The 22,523-nt window shown below is 38.8% G+C and overlaps 1 protein-coding gene across 1 annotated transcript; it reads left to right on the top strand.

Annotated features, from left to right (window-relative positions):
* The first annotated feature begins 367 nt into the window (after positions 1-367).
* Positions 368-21,592, top strand: gusb (glucuronidase, beta). Its single transcript, XM_055043663.1, has 12 exons — positions 368-625; positions 12,599-12,784; positions 12,868-13,049; positions 13,176-13,318; positions 13,887-14,074; positions 14,437-14,589; positions 15,328-15,506; positions 16,570-16,716; positions 17,744-17,828; positions 19,100-19,276; positions 19,519-19,654; positions 20,412-21,592. The coding sequence occupies exons 1-12, from the start codon at positions 422-424 to the stop codon at positions 20,561-20,563; spliced, it is 1,932 nt and encodes a 643-aa protein (XP_054899638.1). The 5' UTR covers positions 368-421; the 3' UTR covers positions 20,564-21,592.
* The last annotated feature ends 931 nt before the right edge of the window (positions 21,593-22,523 follow it).

The raw sequence follows: 22,523 nt of genomic DNA, 5'->3' as shown, positions 1-22,523 counted from the left end.
CCTGGTAACCAGACGCTTCTACATCTACTTCCTACCTTAAACCTTCAAAATAAGAGTCTTAACAAAAACTATAAATAATACAAAATAAAACCTGTAAATTAAAACTTTGGCAGTAAAATACTGCTTCTGTTGGCTTGTGAAACTAGAAATAAACACCGTGTGTTTCGAGTCAGTGTAATACAGTTTCTTTCTTAACCACTGAAATAAATTAACCTTTCTATTATACAATCATTTAATTTACTACAAGGCACATTGGTGCAATATCAACAGCTTTATTGCCTGAATCGCATTGGCACTGATATTTCTGACAGAACGTGAAGGTAACGCAACAACTGGGAAGTCACGTGACGCCAGACCAGGTCACGTGATGAAAGGACCTGTGGTAACCGTCGTTTGAGCGGTTGAAGCAGTCTGGCTCAGGATGCTCAGCGCTTTGTGGCTGTTTTTGTGGCTGTCCGCCGCCCTGAACGCGGCGGCGCCGCCGGACTCGGGCTTGCTGTTTCCCCGGGAGTCCTCCTCCAGGGAGCTGAAGGAGCTGAGCGGGCTCTGGGCCTTCAGGGCGGACGGGTCGCCGAACCGGAACCTGGGCTTCGAGAGCGCTTGGTACAAAAGTCGGCTGTCAGAGGTGAGTGGGCCCGCAGAGGCAAGCCGGACCGACCGTAGGCGTAAGATGCTGCAATACTTCACATGCCATAAACTGACTCGACCAATCACAATGTTCATTACGAATAGTGGCAAATGTTGCAGTTTTTGCATCCATAACATATAGTTTGGAAAAAGGGGCAAGGCTGGGGAAACGTTACTCTGAATTTATCCTCCCTTATGCAAATGTTTTAAGCTTTTCTTCACTTTAAAACCTAAAAATGCATTTAAAAAAAACAAAAAAGTAGTTTCTTTTAAAAATGATAAATGTCTCAAAGTTGATATTCATACAACAAGCAGGTCTGGGGAAGCATGTGGAGCAAACAAAACTGGTCCAAAACTCTTTGGAACGCAAGAACTGCACTGATATTTCCACAAAAGATGTTGTACACATGAAGAAACTGGAATCTATCAGATAAATAATCATTTTTAAAAAGCCTTTATTCCTAATAATATGCTCAAGGGTGGGACACTCAATCAAGTCGATTTTTGAAAATGCATTTGTGGATAAATATTGCACTTAAAGCAGTACTATTTAAATGTCCATATTGGGAAAGGACAACTTAAGAAAAGAATAAACGAAAGTCATTGGGCCGCCCTGATGAGACGTGCTCCCAGACCTCCTGGCTGTGCTCAAACATTTCTGACGAGGTCACCATTACTCCTTTACCCTCTGACCTTTCAGTCAATGGGATGGAGCGCCAAAAGGTACCACTGGTTACAAATCCTAAAAACGTTTCAGTTTTTGAGGACTTTTAAAGCTTAAGGGTGCACAGAAGAGCAATGCCAATTTAAGTATTTTACTTTTTAAAATTGAAACGTTGATGGTTTCAGTGTGAGAAATGAAGTGGTCATTCATGGAGTAAAAATAGGTCATTAGGAAATACAGGAAGCAGTTCTGATTTTCTTTTTTCTATGCTTGGTCAATATTTATAGGATTGTTGCAGTTTTGCATAATATTCTGATCAATGACTTGCTTAATCAGATCATTTCAAAAGGACACAAATTAACCACTGATGCATCACAACCCTAAAAATACAGGTGCTGTCAGACTGTAGTTTTCTTGACTTCTCGAAAGAAAACCACAAAGTTCAAGCAGTTTGACTCGCCCACTTCACTACAGTATTTAATAATGGCACCAAAATTATTCAAATCTATTTTTGGTTGGTGCAAATTAACTTTTTACAAATCCACAAAAAGCAACATTTGCCATGTATGTTGTTCACTAACCCCTGATTTCAATTGAGTCTTTTTGCTGAACTGCAATCACCTGAATGGGGCGTGTTGAAGCAAAGGAACATCTAAAACGTGCAGGTCAGTGTGCAGGTCAGTGAGGGGCAAGGCTGGGGAAACGTTACTCTGAATTTATCCTCCCTTATGCAAATGTTTTAAGCTTTTCTTCACTTTAAAACCTAAAAATGCATTTAAAAAAAACAAAAAAGTAGTTTCTTTTAAAAATGATAAATGTCTCAAAGTTGATATTCATACAACAAGCAGGTCTGGGGAAGCATGTGGAGCAAACAAAACTGGTCCAAAACTCTTTGGAACGCAAGAACTGCACTGATATTTCCACAAAAATGTTGTACACATGAAGAAACTGGAATCTATCAGATAAATAATCATTTTTAAAAAGCCTTTATTCCTAATAATATGCTCAAGGGTGGGACACTCAATCAAGTCGATTTTTGAAAATGCATTTGTGGATAAATATTGCACTTAAAGCAGCACTATTTAAATGTCCATATTGGGAAAGGACAACTTAAGAAAAGAATAAACGAAAGTCGTTGGGCCGCCCTGATGAGACGTGCTCCCAGACCTCCTGGCTGTGCTCAAACATTTCTGACGAGGTCACCATTACTCCTTTACCCTCTGACCTTTCAGTCAATGGGATGGAGAGCCAAAAGGTACCACTGGTTACAAATCCTAAAAACGTTTCAGTTTTTGAGGACTTTTAAAGCTTAAGGGTGCACAGAAGAGCAATGCCAATTTAAGTATTTTACTTTTTAAAATTGAAACGTTGATGGTTTCAGTGTGAGAAATGAAGTGGTCATTCATGGAGTAAAAATAGGTCATTAGGAAATACAGGAAGCAGTTCTGATTTTCTTTTTTCTATGCTTGGTCAATATTTATAGGATTGTTGCAGTTTTGCATAATATTCTGATCAATGACTTGCTTAATCAGATCATTTCAAAAGGACACAAATTAACCACTGATGCATCACAACCCTAAAAATACAGGTGCTGTCAGACTGTAGTTTTCTTGACTTCTCGAAAGAAAACCACAAAGTCCAAGCAGTTTGACTCGCCCACTTCACTACAGTATTTAATAATGGCACCAAAATTATTCAAATCTATTTTTGGTTGGTGCAAATTAACTTTTTACAAATCCACAAAAAGCAACATTTGCCATGTATGTTGTTCACTAACCCCTGATTTCAATTGAGTCTTTTTGCTGAACTGCAATCACCTGAATGGGGCGTGTTGAAGCAAAGGAACATCTAAAACGTGCAGGTCAGTGTGCAGGTCAGTGAGGGGCAAGGCTGGGGAAACGTTACTCTGAATTTATCCTCCCTTATGCAAATGTTTTAAGCTTTTCTTCACTTTAAAACCTAAAAATGCATTTAAAAAAAACAAAAAGTAGTTTCTTTTAAAAATGATAAATGTCTCAAAGTTGATATTCATACAACAAGAAGGTCTGGGGAAGCATGTGGAGCAAACAAAACTGGTCCAAAACTCTTTGGAACGCAAGAACTGCACTGATATTTCCACAAAAGATGTTGTACACATGAAGAAACTGGAATCTATCAGATAAATAATCATTTTTAAAAAGCCTTTATTCCTAATAATATGCTCAAGGGTGGGACACTCAATCAAGTCGATTTTTGAAAATGCATTTGTGGATAAATATTGCACTTAAAGCAGCACTATTTAAATGTCCATATTGGGAAAGGACAACTTAAGAAAAGAATAAACGAAAGTCGTTGGGCCGCCCTGATGAGACGTGCTCCCAGACCTCCTGGCTGTGCTCAAACATTTCTGACGAGGTCACCATTACTCCTTTACCCTCTGACCTTTCAGTCAATGGGATGGAGCGCCAAAGGTACCACTGGTTACAAATCCTAAAAACGTTTCAGTTTTTGAGGACTTTTAAAGCTTAAGGGTGCACAGAAGAGCAATGCCAATTTAAGTATTTTACTTTTTAAAATTGAAACGTTGATGGTTTCAGTGTGAGAAATGAAGTGGTCATTCATGGAGTAAAAATAGGTCATTAGGAAATACAGGAAGCAGTTCTGATTTTCTTTTTTCTATGCTTGGTCAATATTTATAGGATTGTTGCAGTTTTGCATAATATTCTGATCAATGACTTGCTTAATCAGATCATTTCAAAAGGACACAAATTAACCACTGATGCATCACAACCCTAAAAATACAGGTGCTGTCAGACTGTAGTTTTCTTGACTTCTCGAAAGAAAACCACAAAGTCCAAGCAGTTTGACTCGCCCACTTCACTACAGTATTTAATAATGGCACCAAAATTATTCAAATCTATTTTTGGTTGGTGCAAATTAACTTTTTACAAATCCACAAAAAGCAACATTTGCCATGTATGTTGTTCACTAACCCCTGATTTCAATTGAGTCTTTTTGCTGAACTGCAATCACCTGAATGGGGCGTGTTGAAGCAAAGGAACATCTAAAACGTGCAGGTCAGTGTGCAGGTCAGTGAGGGGCAAGGCTGGGGAAACGTTACTCTGAATTTATCCTCCCTTATGCAAATGTTTTAAGCTTTTCTTCACTTTAAAACCTAAAAATGCATTTAAAAAAAACAAAAAAGTAGTTTCTTTTAAAATGATAAATGTCTCAAAGTTGATATTCATACAACAAGCAGGTCTGGGGAAGCATGTGGAGCAAACAAAACTGGTCCAAAACTCTTTGGAACGCAAGAACTGCACTGATATTTCCACAAAAGATGTTGTACACATGAAGAAACTGGAATCTATCAGATAAATAATCATTTTTAAAAAGCCTTTATTCCTAATAATATGCTCAAGGGTGGGACACTCAATCAAGTCGATTTTTGAAAATGCATTTGTGGATAAATATTGCACTTAAAGCAGCACTATTTAAATGTCCATATTGGGAAAGGACAACTTAAGAAAAAGAATAAACGAAAGTCGTTGGGCCGCCCTGATGAGACGTGCTCCCAGACCTCCTGGCTGTGCTCAAACATTTCTGACGAGGTCACCATTACTCCTTTACCCTCTGACCTTTCAGTCAATGGGATGGAGAGCCAAAAGGTACCACTGGTTACAAATCCTAAAAACGTTTCAGTTTTGAGGACTTTTAAAGCTTAAGGGTGCACAGAAGAGCAATGCCAATTTAAGTATTTTACTTTTTAAAATTGAAACGTTGATGGTTTCAGTGTGAGAAATGAAGTGGTCATTCATGGAGTAAAAATAGGTCATTAGGAAATACAGGAAGCAGTTCTGATTTTCTTTTTCTATGCTTGGTCAATATTTATAGGATTGTTGCAGTTTTGCATAATATTCTGATCAATGACTTGCTTAATCAGATCATTTCAAAAGGACACAAATTAACCACTGATGCATCACAACCCTAAAAATACAGGTGCTGTCAGACTGTAGTTTTTCTTGACTTCTCGAAAGAAAACCACAAAGTTCAAGCAGTTTGACTCGCCCACTTCACTACAGTATTTAATAATGGCACCAAATTATTCAAATCTATTTTTGGTTGGTGCAAATTAACTTTTTACAAATCCACAAAAAGCAACATTTGCCATGTATGTTGTTCACTAACCCCTGATTTCAATTGAGTCTTTTTGCTGAACTGCAATCACCTGAATGGGGCGTGTTGAAGCAAAGGAACATCTAAAACGTGCAGGTCAGTGTGCAGGTCAGTGAGGGGCAAGGCTGGGGAAACGTTACTCTGAATTTATCCTCCCTTATGCAAATGTTTTAAGCTTTTCTTCACTTTAAAACCTAAAAATGCATTTAAAAAAAACAAAAAAGTAGTTTCTTTTAAAATGATAAATGTCTCAAAGTTGATATTCATACAACAAGCAGGTCTGGGGAAGCATGTGGAGCAAAACAAAACTGGTCCAAAACTCTTTGGAACGCAAGAACTGCACTGATATTTCCACAAAAGATGTTGTACACATGAAGAAACTGGAATCTATCAGATAAATAATCAAAAAAAGCCTTTATTCCTAATAATATGCTCAAGGGTGGGACACTCAATCAAGTCGATTTTTGAAAATGCATTTGTGGATAAATATTGCACTTAAAGCAGCACTATTTAAATGTCCATATTGGGAAAGGACAACTTAAGAAAAGAATAAACGAAAGTCGTTGGGCCGCCCTGATGAGACGTGCTCCCAGACCTCCTGCTGTGCTCAAACATTTCTGACGAGGTCACCATTACTCCTTTACCCTCTGACCTTTCAGTCAATGGGATGGAGAGCCAAAAGGTACCACTGGTTACAAATCCTAAAAACGTTTCAGTTTTGAGGACTTTTAAAGCTTAAGGGTGCACAGAAGAGCAATGCCAATTTAAGTATTTTACTTTTTAAAATTGAAACGTTGATGGTTTCAGTGTGAGAAATGAAGTGGTCATTCATGGAGTAAAAATAGGTCATTAGGAAATACAGGAAGCAGTTCTGATTTCTTTTTTTCTTGGGTCAATATTTATAGGATTGTTGCAGTTTTGCATAATATTCTGATCAATGACTTGCTTAATCAGATCATTTCAAAAGGACACAAATTAACCACTGATGCATCACAACCTAAAAATACAGGTGCTGTCAGACTGTAGTTTTCTTGACTTCTCGAAAGAAAACCACAAAGTCCAAGCAGTTTGACTCGCCCACTTCACTACAGTATTTAATAATGGCACCAAAATTATTCAAATCTATTTTGGTTGGTGCAAATTAACTTTTTACAAATCCACAAAAAGCAACATTTGCCATGTATGTTGTTCACTAACCCCTGATTTCAATTGAGTCTTTTTGCTGAACTGCAATCACCTGAATGGGGCGTGTTGAAGCAAAGGAACATCTAAAACGTGCAGGTCAGTGTGCAGGTCAGTGAGGGGCAAGGCTGGGAAACGTTACTCTGAATTTATCCTCCCTTATGCAAATGTTTTAAGCTTTTCTTCACTTTAAAACCTAAAATGCATTTAAAAAAAAAAAAAAGTAGTTTCTTTTAAAAATGATAAATGTCTCAAAGTTGATATTCATACAACAAGCAGGTCTGGGGAAGCATGTGGAGCAAACAAAACTGGTCCAAAACTCTTTGGAACGCAAGAACTGCACTGATATTTCCACAAAAGATGTTGTACACATGAAGAAACTGGAATCTATCAGATAAATAATCATTTTTAAAAAGCCTTTATTCCTAATAATATGCTCAAGGGTGGGACACTCAATCAAGTCGATTTTTGAAAATGCATTTGTGGATAAATATTGCACTTAAAGCAGCACTATTTAAATGTCCATATTGGGAAAGGACAACTTAAGAAAAGAATAAACGAAAGTCGTTGGGCCGCCCTGATGAGACGTGCTCCCAGACCTCCTGGCTGTGCTCAAACATTTCTGACGAGGTCACCATTACTCCTTTACCCTCTGACCTTTCAGTCAATGGGATGGAGCGCCAAAAGGTACCACTGGTTACAAATCCTAAAAACGTTTCAGTTTTTGAGGACTTTTAAAGCTTAAGGGTGCACAGAAGAGCAATGCCAATTTAAGTATTTTACTTTTTAAAATTGAAACGTTGATGGTTTCAGTGTGAGAAATGAAGTGGTCATTCATGGAGTAAAAATAGGTCATTAGGAAATACAGGAAGCAGTTCTGATTTTCTTTTTTCTATGCTTGGTCAATATTTATAGGATTGTTGCAGTTTTGCATAATATTCTGATCAATGACTTGCTTAATCAGATCATTTCAAAAGGACACAAATTAACCACTGATGCATCACAACCCTAAAAATACAGGTGCTGTCAGACTGTAGTTTTCTTGACTTCTCGAAAGAAAACCACAAAGTCCAAGCAGTTTGACTCGCCCACTTCACTACAGTATTTAATAATGGCACCAAAAATTCAAATCTATTTTTGGTTGGTGCAAATTAACTTTTTACAAATCCACAAAAAGCAACATTTGCCATGTATGTTGTTCACTAACCCCTGATTTCAATTGAGTCTTTTTGCTGAACTGCAATCACCTGAATGGGGCGTGGAAGCAAAGGAACATCTAAAACGTGCAGGTCAGTGTGCAGGTCAGTGAGGGCAAGGCTGGGGAAACGTTACTCTGAATTTATCCTCCCTTATGCAAATGTTTTAAGCTTTTCTTCACTTTAAAACCTAAAAATGCATTTAAAAAAAACAAAAAGTAGTTTCTTTTAAAATGATAAATGTCTCAAAGTTGATATTCATACAACAAGCAGGTCTGGGGAAGCATGTGGAGCAAACAAAACTGGTCCAAAACTCTTTGGAACGCAAGAACTGCACTGATATTTCCACAAAAGATGTTGTACACATGAAGAAACTGGAATCTATCAGATAAATAATCATTTTTAAAAAGCCTTTATTCCTAATAATATGCTCAAGGGGTGGGACACTCAATCAAGTCGATTTTTGAAAATGCATTTGTGGATAAATATTGCACTTAAAGCAGCACTATTTAAATGTCCATATTGGGAAAGGACAACTTAAGAAAAGAATAAACGAAAGTCGTTGGGCCGCCCTGATGAGACGTGCCCAGACCTCCTGGCTGTGCTCAAACATTTCTGACGAGGTCACCATTACTCCTTTACCCTCTGACCTTTCAGTCAATGGGATGGAGAGCCAAAAGGTACCACTGGTTACAAATCCTAAAAACGTTTCAGTTTTTGAGGACTTTTAAAGCTTAAGGGTGCACAGAAGAGCAATGCCAATTTAAGTATTTTACTTTTTAAAATTGAAACGTTGATGGTTTCAGTGTGAGAAATTAAGTGGTCATTCATGGAGTAAAAATAGGTCATTAGGAAATACAGGAAGCAGTTCTGATTTTCTTTTTTCTATGCTTGGTCAATATTTATAGGATTGTTGCAGTTTTGCATAATATTTCTGATCAATGACTTGCTTAATCAGATCATTTCAAAAGGACACAAATTAACCACTGATGCATCACAACCCTAAAAATACAGGTGTTGTCAGACTGTAGTTTTCTTGACTTCTCGAAAGAAAACCACAAAGTTCAAGCAGTTTGACTCGCCCACTTCACTACAGTATTTAATAATGGCACCAAAATTATTCAAATCTATTTTTGGTTGGTGCAAATTAACTTTTTAGAAATCCACAAAAAGCAACATTTGCCATGTATGTTGTTCACTAACCCTGATTTCAATTGAGTCTTTTTGCTGAACTGCAATCACCTGAATGGGGCGTGTTGAAGCAAAGGAACATCTAAAACGTGCAGGTCAGTGTGCAGGTCAGTGAGGGGCAAGGCTGGGGAAACGTTACTCTGAATTTATCCTCCCTTATGCAAATGTTTTAAGCTTTTCTTCACTTTAAAACCTAAAAATGCATTTAAAAAAAACAAAAAAGTAGTTTCTTTTAAAAATGATAAATGTCTCAAAGTTGATATTCATACAACAAGCAGGTCTGGGGAAGCATGTGGAGCAAACAAAACTGGTCCAAAACTCTTTGGAACGCAAGAACTGCACTGATATTTCCACAAAAGATGTTGTACACATGAAGAAACTGGAATCTATCAGATAAATAATCATTTTTAAAAAGCCTTTATTCCTAATAATATGCTCAAGGGTGGGACACTCAATCAAGTCGATTTTTGAAAATGCATTTGTGGATAAATATTGCACTTAAAGCAGCACTATTTAAATGTCCATATTGGGAAAGGACAACTTAAGAAAAAAATAAACGAAAGTCGTTGGGCGCCCTGATGAGACGTGCTCCCAGACCTCCTGGCTGTGCTCAAACATTTCTGACGAGGTCACCATTACTCCTTTACCCTCTGACCTTTCAGTCAATGGGATGGAGCGCCAAAACGTACCACTGGTTACAAATCCTAAAAACGTTTCAGTTTTTGAGGACTTTTAAAGCTTAAGGGTGCACAGAAGAGCAATGCCAATTTAAGTATTTTACTTTTTAAAATTGAAACGTTGATGGTTTCAGTGTGAGAAATGAAGTGTCATTCATGGAGTAAAAATAGGTCATTAGGAAATACAGGAAGCAGTTCTGATTTTCTTTTTTCTATGCTTGGTCAATATTTATAGGATTGTTGCAGTTTTGCATAATATTCTGATCAATGACTTGCTTAATCAGATCATTTCAAAAGGACACAAATTAACCACTGATGCATCACAACCCTAAAAATACAGGTGCTGTCAGACTGTAGTTTTCTTGACTTCTCGAAAGAAAACCACAAAGTTCAAGCAGTTTGACTCGCCCACTTCACTACAGTATTTAATAATGGCACCAAAATTATTCAAATATATTTTTGGTTGGTGCAAATTAACTTTTTAGAAATCCACAAAAAGCAACATTTGCCATGTATGTTGTTCACTAACCCCTGATTTCAATTGAGTCTTTTTGCTGAACTGCAATCACCTGAATGGGGCGTGTTGAAGCAAAGGAACATCTAAAACGTGCAAGTCAGTGAGGGGCAAGGCTGGGGAAACGTTACTCTGAATTTATCCTCCCTTATGCAAATGTTTTAAGCTTTTCTTCACTTTAAAACCTAAAAATGCATTTAAAAAAAACAAAAAAGTAGTTTCTTTTAAAATGATAAATGTCTCAAAGTTGATATTCATACAACAAGAAGGTCTGGGGAAGCATGTGGAGCAAACAAAACTGGTCCAAAACTCTTTGGAACGCAAGAACTGCACTGATATTTCCACAAAAGATGTTGTACACATGAAGAAACTGGAATCTATCAGATAAATAATCATTTTTAAAAAGCCTTTATTCCTAATAATATGCTCAAGGGTGGGACACTCAATCAAGTCGATTTTTGAAAATGCATTTGTGGATAAATATTGCACTTAAAGCAGCACTATTTAAATGTCCATATTGGGAAAGGACAACTTAAGAAAAGAATAAACGAAAGTCGTTGGGCCGCCCTGATGAGACGTGCTCCCAGACCTCCTGGCTGTGCTCAAACATTTCTGACGAGGTCACCATTACTCCTTTACCCTCTGACCTTTCAGTCAATGGGATGGAGCGCCAAAAGGTACCACTGGTTACAAATCCTAAAAACGTTTCAGTTTTTGAGGACTTTTAAAGCTTAAGGGTGCACAGAAGAGCAATGCCAATTTAAGTATTTTACTTTTTAAAATTGAAACGTTGATGGTTTCAGTGTGAGAAATGAAGTGGTCATTCATGGAGTAAAAATAGGTCATTAGGAAATACAGGAAGCAGTTCTGATTTTCTTTTTTCTATGCTTGGTCAATATTTATAGGATTGTTGCAGTTTTGCATAATATTCTGATCAATGACTTGCTTAATCAGATCATTTCAAAAGGACACAAATTAACCACTGATGCATCACAACCCTAAAAATACAGGTGTTGTCAGACTGTAGTTTTCTTGACTTCTCGAAAGAAAACCACAAAGTTCAAGCAGTTTGACTCGCCCACTTCACTACAGTATTTAATAATGGCACCAAAATTATTCAAATATATTTTTGGTTGGTGCAAATTAACTTTTTAGAAATCCACAAAAAGCAACATTTGCCATGTATGTTGTTCACTAACCCCTGATTTCAATTGAGTCTTTTTGCTGAACTGCAATCACCTGAATGGGGCGTGTTGAAGCAAAGGAACATCTAAAACGTGCAGGTCAGTGTGCAGGTCAGTGAGGGGCAAGGCTGGGGAAACGTTACTCTGAATTTATCCTCCCTTATGCAAATGTTTTAAGCTTTTCTTCACTTTAAAACCTAAAAATGCATTTAAAAAAAACAAAAAAGTAGTTTCTTTTAAAAATGATAAATGTCTCAAAGTTGATATTCATACAACAAGCAGGTCTGGGGAAGCATGTGGAGCAAACAAAACTGGTCCAAAACTCTTTGGAACGCAAGAACTGCACTGATATTTCCACAAAAGATGTTGTACACATGAAGAAACTGGAATCTATCAGATAAATAATCATTTTTAAAAAGCCTTTATTCCTAATAATATGCTCAAGGGTGGGACACTCAATCAAGTCGATTTTTGAAAATGCATTTGTGGATAAATATTGCACTTAAAGCAGCACTATTTAAATGTCCATATTGGGAAAGGACAACTTAAGAAAAGAATAAACGAAAGTCGTTGGGCCGCCCTGATGAGACGTGCTCCCAGACCTCCTGGCTGTGCTCAAACATTTCTGACGAGGTCACCATTACTCCTTTACCCTCTGACCTTTCAGTCAATGGGATGGAGAGCCAAAAGGTACCACTGGTTACAAATCCTAAAAACGTTTCAGTTTTTGAGGACTTTTAAAGCTTAAGGGTGCACAGAAGAGCAATGCCAATTTAAGTATTTTACTTTTTAAAATTGAAACGTTGATGGTTTCAGTGTGAGAAATGAAGTGGTCATTCATGGAGTAAAAATAGGTCATTAGGAAATACAGGAAGCAGTTCTGATTTTCTTTTTCTATGCTTGGTCAATATTTATAGGATTGTTGCAGTTTTGCATAATATTCTGATCAATGACTTGCTTAATCAGATCATTTCAAAAGGACACAAATTAACCACTGATGCATCACAACCCTAAAAATACAGGTGCTGTCAGACTGTAGTTTTCTTGACTTCTCGAAAGAAAACCACAAAGTCCAAGCAGTTTGACTCGCCCACTTCACTACAGTATTTAATAATGGCACCAAAATTATTCAAATATATTTTTGGTTGGTGCAAATTAACTTTTTAGAAATCCACAAAAAGCAACATTTGCCATGTATGTTGTTCCAGACCGGCCCTGTGATCGACATGCCGGTTCCTGCCAGCTACAATGACATCACTCAAGACCCCACACTGAGAGATTTCATTGGCTGGGTGTGGTATGAGCGCGAGGTGACGGTGCCCACCCGCTGGATCGCCGATGACGGCCTGCGAGTGGTGCTCCGAGTGGGGAGCGCTCACTATTACTCCGTAGTGGTGAGTCTTCCTCAGCAACACAAGAAAAACTTCCAATTTGTATTGGAAGTTTTTAGATTAAACAGCTTCTTTATTTCCACCAGTGGGTGAATGGTGTGAAGGTGACTGAACACGAAGGCGGCCATCTGCCGTTTGAGGCAGAAATAGGCACCTTACTCCGTAAAGACCCAACCATGCCCTGCAGGATCACCATCGCTGTGAACAACACTCTGAATCTGCACACACTCCCTCCAGGCACCATCCAGTACATGACTGACCGTACCAGGTGAATTCCTCCGCCTCTCATCTCTGCAGTGACCTTTCACATTCAAACCCTTGCTTGACGCCAAACTTCGGCTTCTTTTATGAATCAACTTGAATAGTTTTGCTAATAAGACTCTTTGATCCACAGGTATCCTGCTGGGTTCTTTGTCCAGAACATCAATTTTGATTTCTTCAACTATGCCGGGATACACCGTCCTGTTCTGTTGTACACCACTCCTAAAGCCTACGTGGATGACATCACCGTTGTTACAGATTTCTTGGACAACACAGGTAAGCCGCGGGTCAAGAGTCTTGGGATTCGCTCACACCAATCTTTTTTCATTATTTTTTCATAATGTTATTTTTTTTATCAATATCAAGCAGTTAATAACTTAAAACAAGCTCCTGTATCTCGGTAAACACGTTTAAGCTGGTTTTGTCTTGAAGTTCAAGATATTTGCATTAGAAACTGTAACAAAAATTCTTGGTAAGATTTTGTTTTTGCAGTGTGCAACCACTAAAATCTTGCTACTTCATTTGTTTAACATTTTCTAAAGAAGGAAGTTGCGCTCAGTGTCATTTTCAGAGATTTTCATGTGGTTTCCTTGGTGGTTCTTGGTGCAGCGCCGCCTCAGGTGAGGGCGAGGTGGAGCTGGTTCTTCACAGTCGAGGTTCTTTTGATCCAGTGCAGTGTGAAAACAAACTGCATCAGCTGAAAATGTAACAAATATTGCAATTTCGGTCCCCAATTGAACTGAGTCTACTTCACATGCGATGCTGTGGATATTATAAACGTCAAATGACAGAGAGCTGTCATAAAAGCAACAAGCTCATGATGTTATCTTTGTGGTGTTTCCAGGGTTGGTCAGATATGATGTGTCAGTCAAAGGAACAACCTCCGCTGCTTTGAAGGTGACTTTAATGGACAAAGGAGGCCACTGCGTTGTTTCCTCCAATGAGGCTTCTGGAGTGCTCAAAGTGCCAAATGTCAACCTGTGGTGGCCGTTCTTGATGCACGAGAACCCGGGTTATCTTTACTCGTTGGAGGTGAGTCATGCTTTGATCTAAATGATTTACTTTCTGATGTGGATCACATGAGGGGTGCCGCCAGGGAAGTGAAACTTGGAAAGTAAGCAGATTAGTAAAGCATCCCTTTTTTAAAAACCAGTGATTGCTGTGAAGGGCATCTGAGTTGATGCGTTTTCCAGCGTTTACTTCTCAAATGATTGAGACCATGTTTTGGTCCACATGTATAGAATAAGGTCAAAATGTAAGTCAAGGAAGTGCTGTGGAGCACTCTGCTCCTTTTTTAGGAATTAAAATGAAAGATTTAAAAAAAATAAAATCTACAGATTTAACATTTCTTTGTAAAATGACGGCAACCATCTCTGGATCACTTTCCCGTCCAGGTTCGCCTGAAGGCTACTGATGAGAGCTCAACATATGAGGACGTTTATACTCTACCGGTTGGCATCCGCACAGTGAACGTCAGCAGCACCCAATTCTTCATCAACAACAAGCCGTTCTATTTCCATGGAGTCAATAAGCATGAAGATGCTGATGTAAGTACCAGAGAGAAGCTAAGAACTGACTGAAAACTTCAATGCATTGCCTTGAAGTTTCATGTTTGGTAGAAGAACTCATTTTGTATGCGGCCAACAGAATAAGGCTCATAACTTTATTTTAGAAGGCAAACGACAATTTCAAATTCAAGGGCCAAATTGTGGCCCACCATAGCCATTTCTTGGTGGGCCTTACGGGAGCTTCAAGGAAACATCTGGGCTTGAATATTGATCAGTCAAATCAGTTTATTTTTTATCGGGTCAAATTATTTTGATCTCGGCCAAGATTTTATATCTGCATCAATCTTATAAAGTACAAATCAAATTCTGAGAGAACAATGAGGCCTTTGGAGAACATTAATGATCTTGATGAGCCCAAATTAAAAATGACACCCTTGTCCAAACTCCAAACATCTCATAGACCCAAAGTAGTCGACCTATTTCCTGTGCGGTCACTGTCTCATGTTGTAGCTGTTTCTCTGCTGCGGCACATCTGACTTTAATGATTGCGTTATCTCCTGAGCATGGCGTCAGGTTCTATAGATCTGCTTATTGAACTGGGTGAGGACTGAGGACCGGAGTTGAGAACCGTAGTCTTAGAGCTCTGTTCAGAAAGTTGTGGTTGTAGCATTACAGAACATCAAACCATCAAACATCAAAACATCAACCTTGCTACATTTTCATGGACTGGGAATGTCAGATCAAATCATTTTGAGCCTGTTCTGCCTCGTGTTGCAGATCCGAGGGAAAGGTTTGGACTGGCCCCTAATCGTCAAGGACTTTAACCTGATGAAGTGGTTGGGGGCCAACTCGTTCCGCACCAGCCACTACCCCTACGCCGAGGAGATTCTGCAGATGTGTGACCGCCACGGCATCGTGGTGATCGATGAGAGCCCAGGGGTCGGCATTAAAGACATGTAAGACGTGGCAGGATGTTGTTTCAGCTAATCAAAAGCCAGCTAGTTAGTTTTTAGTTGCTTGTTCAATGTGTGGGACTTGTCTTTAAATATAAGGGTTCACCTTTCTAATGAAGTGTAACAATGGTATTACCTAAGGTATTTATATTGGGTTTAAAGTAGGACTTGGCAATAAATCAATAATGATATATAGACATGTGATCAATATGCTTAGATGTCCGATAGAATTTTCAATAATTTCACCACACGGGATTCTGGGTTATGTAGGCAGAGGAAAGGCTTTGGGCGCTCAACCTTTCATGGCTAGCTAAGCTAGGACAATGGCATCAACCAGCTCACTCACTTTTTGGTTGCTTAAAAAGCAAAAAAACTGTGGAAAAGACGAAAGGTTTCCCCACCAGTTTGGCAGCATTTCAGATTTTTGAAACAAAAAAACGGATCAATTATTGATATTGACTGGTATGAAACGGTTTTATCGTCATGTTTTTCTGCCGTCCAGCCCTTTCTAAAAGTCACATTTCACCCTGTTGACGTGAAAGATGTGGCCCAGGCAAATGAGGTTCTAGTGTTTCGGGGTTTTTTGTTTGTTTGTTTTTCAAACAAAAATGGTTGCGTTTACATTTTACGAAGGCTGTACAGTAGCAGGAAGTGCAGCTAGTATTAAAATTACAATCTGTCGCCTCCACTGTATTTTGTTAGGTAGAAGCCCAAATGTTTTCTACAGAAAATACATTTTATGGTTCACAGATTTTGTGCTGCTTCTGATTTTAATTTTAACTCCCTCAGCTCGCTAAAATGGCAAACTTTTGATGTCACCACTGGTCTAGATGGTAAAAATTATTATGTTTGATTTCTTCCATTGTGAGTATATCAACCAGAACTCTGTCATGTTCTTTTAATTATTACAAAATGTGTTTAATCTGACATCCAGGGTTTTTATTTTTATTTTTTGCATATACTTTTTAAAATATTTTTTTCCCCCTGACCTTATTGGACTTTTGATAGTTTTATGCACAGCCACTGTGATCCCGCAAATGTTGCTCCTATGCTTTTTCCACCACAGTCGCAGTTTTGACAACGTCTCCCTGACCCACCACCTCACTGTTATGGACGAGCTCGTACGGCGGGACAAGAACCATCCCTCCGTGGTCATGTGGTCTGTAGCCAATGAGCCCGCTGCAGAGATGCCCCCTGCTGAGAACTACTTCAAGTAAGTTATTGTGGCGTTATGGGTTTGTTTTACGCTAAACTTCACTTTATTCACGTGATTTTTACAAGTTGCAAGTTAAGTCAGAAATTAATTTATTCTCTTAACACTTACTCTACACAAGTGAAAATGAAGCAGGAAGAAGAAACAAATCTTGTATGAACTTGCCCCTTTGACAATAACTACAAAATACATGTTCATGGCCAAATGCATTCAATTAACTGAGTTGCAAATACACCATTAAAAATGCACTGAAAGAGGGCAAAATGTATTCCAAAGGGCAGATGAGGAAGAGAGGGCAACAGTGGGTCTTTGGTTTGTGTAGAATATTTACTGCTACTCTAAATAAAAATGTAAATTTTGCTTCATCTGTATATATTATTTTTAATATGAGAGTTGTTTGAATTTTGTCTAAACAGATTTTCGTTAGGCACACCAACTATGAAGTAGTTGGTTGCACTACCTCATAGCTCCTTGTGGAGGCGCTAAGTGGGTCAGTTAAAGAAACTTTACTGGAAGGCGTAAATTAGAGAAGGAGTTAATGGGCAAAATTGATTGAAACATTTACCAATGCCACATTTTTCGAACACTGTGGTTTATTAACTTCTTGATGGACATAGAGAGTCTCTGGGTTTGTCAAGAAGGATGAAGCACATGAAAAACGAAGCAGACTTTGGAATGCATTAGTTTAGCCTCGGCTAGTGGAGAACTGTCGGTTTGCCCTTGAGCTGCAATGTAGGGAATCCTGTCAGGCTGGTTATGAAGCAAACAGCTGGAGCTCAGGGTTCGCCTGAGTCCGCAGAGACCCACCAAACCAACCACCGCACCCATGATGTGATGTAGGATGAACAAAATAGTCTCGCGCTTCTACTTGCACAGGCTTGCATGATTTCTATAAAGTTTAAAGCTGACTTTAGCAGATTTATTTCCCTCAGTGTGATGATGAAATCATCCTTCTGCGATGTCGATCAATCAGAGACTCTCTTGCAAAACGGCTCACTGCAGTTTTTTTTTTTTTTTTCCCCTGCAGGACACTGATAATGCACACCAAAGCTCTGGACCCTACCCGACCCGTCACCTACATCACAGACAGTAACTTCGCACGGGACAAAGGAGTGAGTCCCTCTTCATCTCACTGCTGGCAGTATAAATAAGTTTTAAAAAAAGTTAATACCCTCCGTTTATGTGAAGTCTGGGAACTTTCAATGCAAAGAATCTTACCAAGTATTTTTGGTCTAGTTTCTTATGCAAGTATTTGAGTACACTTGAAATAAGACTAAACTAATTTAAAAGTAACTTTTCAGCAATATATAGGCGCTTGTTTTAAGTCAATAATTTGCTAAAGCTTCAGTATGTAACTCTTACAAAGTGTTTTTCCATATTTATTTAAACTGTCACAATGTCTTGACGGTGTGGTAGAGACAGAAAATCTGTGAAAAATTCAGCTCCTCCACCTTCTATCGGTGCTACTATTGCAGTCTGAAAAGTTGCACCGCTCCCGGTTTAAAACAACCAACCAGAGGCGTCGTCGCTCAACCTCCTGTACGCTGTGCAAAGTGCTAATGATGGACATTCAACTCACCGTTACAGGAAGAGGGTCTTCTGCCATAATCTGTGCATATGCTAATTAGCACTAGCATGCTCGACAGGCTTTGCTGTGATGGGCCAGCTGTAGCTTAGCTTAGCAAAGGGGTTGGGCACAAAGAGTGATTGACAGCACTAAGACCCTCCTCCTTATAAAAGTTGAACACTGCAGCTATAAGATGAATGGAAGAAGTCCTACTTCCACTGGCAGATTATTTTACTTGGCCCATTCTTAGAAATAATTTGCCAGTGGGACTAATGCTTTTCTTTTAATCAAATATTGATCAAAAAAAAAAGTTAATTACAAGTTAGTTCTGTCTTGTGTTATTAATTAAATTAGCTTCATGATCACAAAAGTCCTGGCTGGCAATTTTGCCGGTTATCCCTATATGAGCTAATTGTTTTTTAAGGGCAATTTTGTTCAGAAACTTCATAATCAATTACATTTGTAGTTTTTTTTATTTATTTTTATGTACATTTAAATGTCTTCCACCTCCTGTTCTAGGTGTTCTTTCCACAATTAAAGTTGATCTTAGAGAGGACACATTTGCATTATTATGCCATCGTCATCAGGTGAATAAGGTCTCAAGATGACGGGATTATCGTTTGTCTCAAAGATTTCTGGGACAATTTATCATCCAGCACAGTTTATAATTTTGGCATTAGATTAGTAACCCTTAGTGCTGCTATTCCAGAACAGTCGTATTCTATGCAAGCACGAAGAAAAATATAAACGTTTAATTTGAGACTCCCTATTGTGTGCGAGGTTATTTTACTAAACATTAATTTGCTCCGCCTCTAGGCTCCCTTTGTGGACGTCATCTGTGTGAACAGCTACTTCTCCTGGTACCACGACCCCGGCCACCTGGAGGTCATCCCTCTCCAGCTCAACACTCAGTTTGAGAACTGGTTCGGAAAGTACAAGAAGCCCATCATCCAGAGCGAGTATGGAGCTGATGTCGTGCCAGGGCTTCATAATGTGAGGAGCGACACCCTCAGGGCATTAATGGCATCTTTTCTCCCAAGTTTTTTTATTTTTTAAACTAATTAGATCTGATAACCAAGTGTAAGCACATAATTAAAAGCCCAACCGTATTATGCCCATTAAATATGTAACCTTTAGTAGTTTTGTTTGCGAGGTCTGCTAAGGATTTTACCTTTCTCATCACCGTAGTAACAAGCCATTTGATATTTGCGTCATGCAGTCATATTTCTGCTCAGGATCCCCCGCTGATGTTCACTGAGGAGTACCAGAAAGTGGTCCTGCAGCAGTACCACCGCGTGTTCGACCAGAAGAGGAAGAAGTACGTCATTGGCGAGCTCATCTGGAACTTCGCCGACTTCATGACGACACAAGGTGAACCAGAGCTGCTCACTTTCTCTCTCTTCACGTCCCGTTGATGAGAAAAGCCCCAGTCAGAATTATTTGAGGCCACTTTGTTTTTTTGTTTTTTTTGTAAAACTTTTACATGCCAGTACTGATTTTAATTAGAATTCAGAAAGATATAATGGCCTTCAAAACTTTTTCTCCTTGCCTGCCTGCCATGTGTGGCCGTTATTTATAATAGGAGCAAAGGGAACATTGTGCAAGAGCAGCTGCTGTAAAACCGGGTTTGTTTGTACGTCCTAGTGTATGTACTTTGGTTTAGAGTCTCCACAGGGTGCCAACATTTCTACATCCATCCTGTTCTTGGATGGATGAGTGTTGACAGTTCAGAACTTTTTTTCTCTGTCTTGCCTTCATTTTGTCCGCTTGATTGAGGTGCGGCCGCGACTCGTTGTGACAGGGACAACCGTTTCAATTTTTGGTTCTTCCTTGGATTTCACCAATACTGAAAGTAGCTAACCTGGAGTCTTCACTCAATCACATCCACACGGAAGAGCGTTACTGTTAACATTACGTGGTAGTTGGAGGGTCATCTGAAGGGTTTTGTTCAGATGAGTTCGATTTTTTTTAATTTATGTCATTTTAAAGATGAAAATTAAATTTCTTCAGGTGAGGATCTGGGCTTGTAACTTTGATGCACAGGCTATAGTTTTTATGCCTGCATGCACATGAATGCTAATATTTTTATTGACGTCTTGTCCAATATTTCTGACCTTGGTGTTTGCAGGGATCATCCGTGTGGTGGGGAACAAGAAGGGGATCTTTACTCGGCAAAGGCAACCCAAAGCTGCTGCATTCATCCTCAAGGAGAGATACTGGAGACTGGCAAATGAAACTGGCATCCTGCCCCTCTGGACCAAGTACCCCTGCCCACTGTGAGTGACCATTACAAGCATTAAGCCCCGCAGGACAACTGGAGCCGTATGGAAAATCATGTCTAATCAAGGGCTGCTTCTAATTAAACCATCCTTTTTGCGTTTTTTTTTTTTCACCAGCATCTCTGTGATTATATAAACTGTTTTATTTCTAAATGTCTGCATTGAGTTTTCTTTAAAGAAAACAAAACGAGAACAGAAACAAAGAAATGCCAGATACAACTACAAGACTCAGTTTTCAGTTCCCCTTATTTGCTGGAATCTCCCAGTGGACCGACTTGCAGGCAGGAATTGCGAGGGAGAAAAATAAACAGCGAAAACGAACGAAAGCCTTAAAATGTGCTTTAAATAAGGTTCCTAGATTTGATTAGAACAGGCAAAGCTGCTGACAATGGACAGATCCTCCAACATGCTCAGCCAGTAACGCTGTTTTCACATCCATCCAAGAAAAATGAATGTCTGTGACTTGATGCAATATTTTATTCCATTGAGTGGCACGGATGTAACTGACTTTGAATCTGAGTGATTTGACTGAATAAAGTGCCTGGTGGTTATATTTGCTGTGATTTGGTGCCGTATTAAAAATCGTAATTGACAGCTTCGCGCTTGCAGTCACGGCTTGGGTTTTGTAATGTGCAAGCAACGCAGGATTTTCATATAGAACAGAGTTGGCTCAGTTGCAGACGGAAGCAGTCATGGCGTTGGTCCAGATTTACCCCCAGTCTGAGTCATCAGTGCTGACATCACAAGATTTCTCTCAAATTTCAGTGCTTTGTACATTATTGGGTAAAAGGTGAGACTTTGTATGAAGCAGAAATAAAGCATTTTCTGTATGTTTTTGGGGCTGCACAATGAATTTGTTTTCTCTAGGTGGGGCGTGATTTCTGTTGGAATGTGCCAGCCTGACTTTATACAACCAATGTCATGTTACTATGTAAGGGAAAATCTGAATGTGATGTTTTTTCAACAAATTGAGAGGAAAGAAGTCATTTTATATCTGAATCACTGCAATAAAGATGATATAATGACACTACCTCAGGTTCTGCACCTTCGTTTTTTTTCTACAGCTAAAATGCTGAAGTCTGGCTAAATGTTAGCATGATGCTTAAAGGGTTAACGAGTGACATGACTGTTGTTGATAGTGGCGTGATCGCGGATATTGTCAGTTTACCTACCCTCATCTGATCTCTGACCTTTGTGTTAAAACTTTCACCATTGCAGGGCAAATATTATTCCTTTCTAACTTTAACAGCAGCCGTTTAAACTCGCATGTTTTGCTTATGAAGCTATCATCTATAATGTTTCACACAGCTGACGTTTTGTTACGTTGCGTCAAATGACAAGGGAAACATTTGTTTCTTTCACAAGCTCAAGTGAAACGAATGTTAAATGTTTCCAAAGTTGAATTAAAAATGGAAGAAATGAACAAAATCTCAAGTTAGAAGACAGTCATGTCAACAAGTAGCAGGTTTTTCTCCCAAGTTTTATTTATTTTTTTTTTTGTGGTGAAAGATGGACATGCATGTTAGAGTTGACTGTAACATTTCTAAATAAGTGAATAAAAATTAAGGTAGAATAATGCTGATCAACCAGCCGCATGGTAAAAGTTTCAAAACAGTTGAAATTTTCCATATGTTCCTCCTTTACCAAGTTTTATTTTGTTGTTTTTATTCTCGCTTCTGGAGTACAATAACTCAGTGCGACACCTTTTTATACCTTTTTACTACAAACTGTTGGTCAGATGGCTGAAATGTGATGTGGATACAACACATTCACTCACATGACAGTGGTGTCCTCAAGGAGTGGAACGGTGGGGGTCAAGGCCCATTGTTGGAAAATCTTTCCCACAGCATAGATGTACAAATCAAACTGATGTGTAAAATAAAACGTAAAGTTAAAAATGTATTTCCTGGGGTGCGTCACTGACACAGGAATTAGAAGTTTAGAGTTGTTTGAAAGTTTGT

Source organism: Poeciliopsis prolifica, unplaced genomic scaffold, assembly GCF_027474105.1.
Source record: "Poeciliopsis prolifica strain line A6 unplaced genomic scaffold, Auburn_PproV2 SCAFFOLD019, whole genome shotgun sequence".
NCBI classification, from domain to species: domain Eukaryota; kingdom Metazoa; phylum Chordata; class Actinopteri; order Cyprinodontiformes; family Poeciliidae; genus Poeciliopsis; species Poeciliopsis prolifica.
This window is presented reverse-complemented; position numbering and strand designations above follow the sequence as displayed.

Bases quoted from the DNA above. Each gene is read 5' to 3' on its own strand.
- gusb (XM_055043663.1), top strand. From the start codon at position 422: ATGCTCAGCGCTTTGTGGCTGTTTTTGTGGCTGTCCGCCGCCCTGAAC. The intron at 14,590-15,327 runs GTAAGTACCAGA...CTCGTGTTGCAG, and splicing joins ATAAGCATGAAGATGCTGAT to ATCCGAGGGAAAGGTTTGGA. The intron at 19,277-19,518 runs GTGAGGAGCGAC...ATTTCTGCTCAG, and splicing joins TCGTGCCAGGGCTTCATAAT to GATCCCCCGCTGATGTTCAC.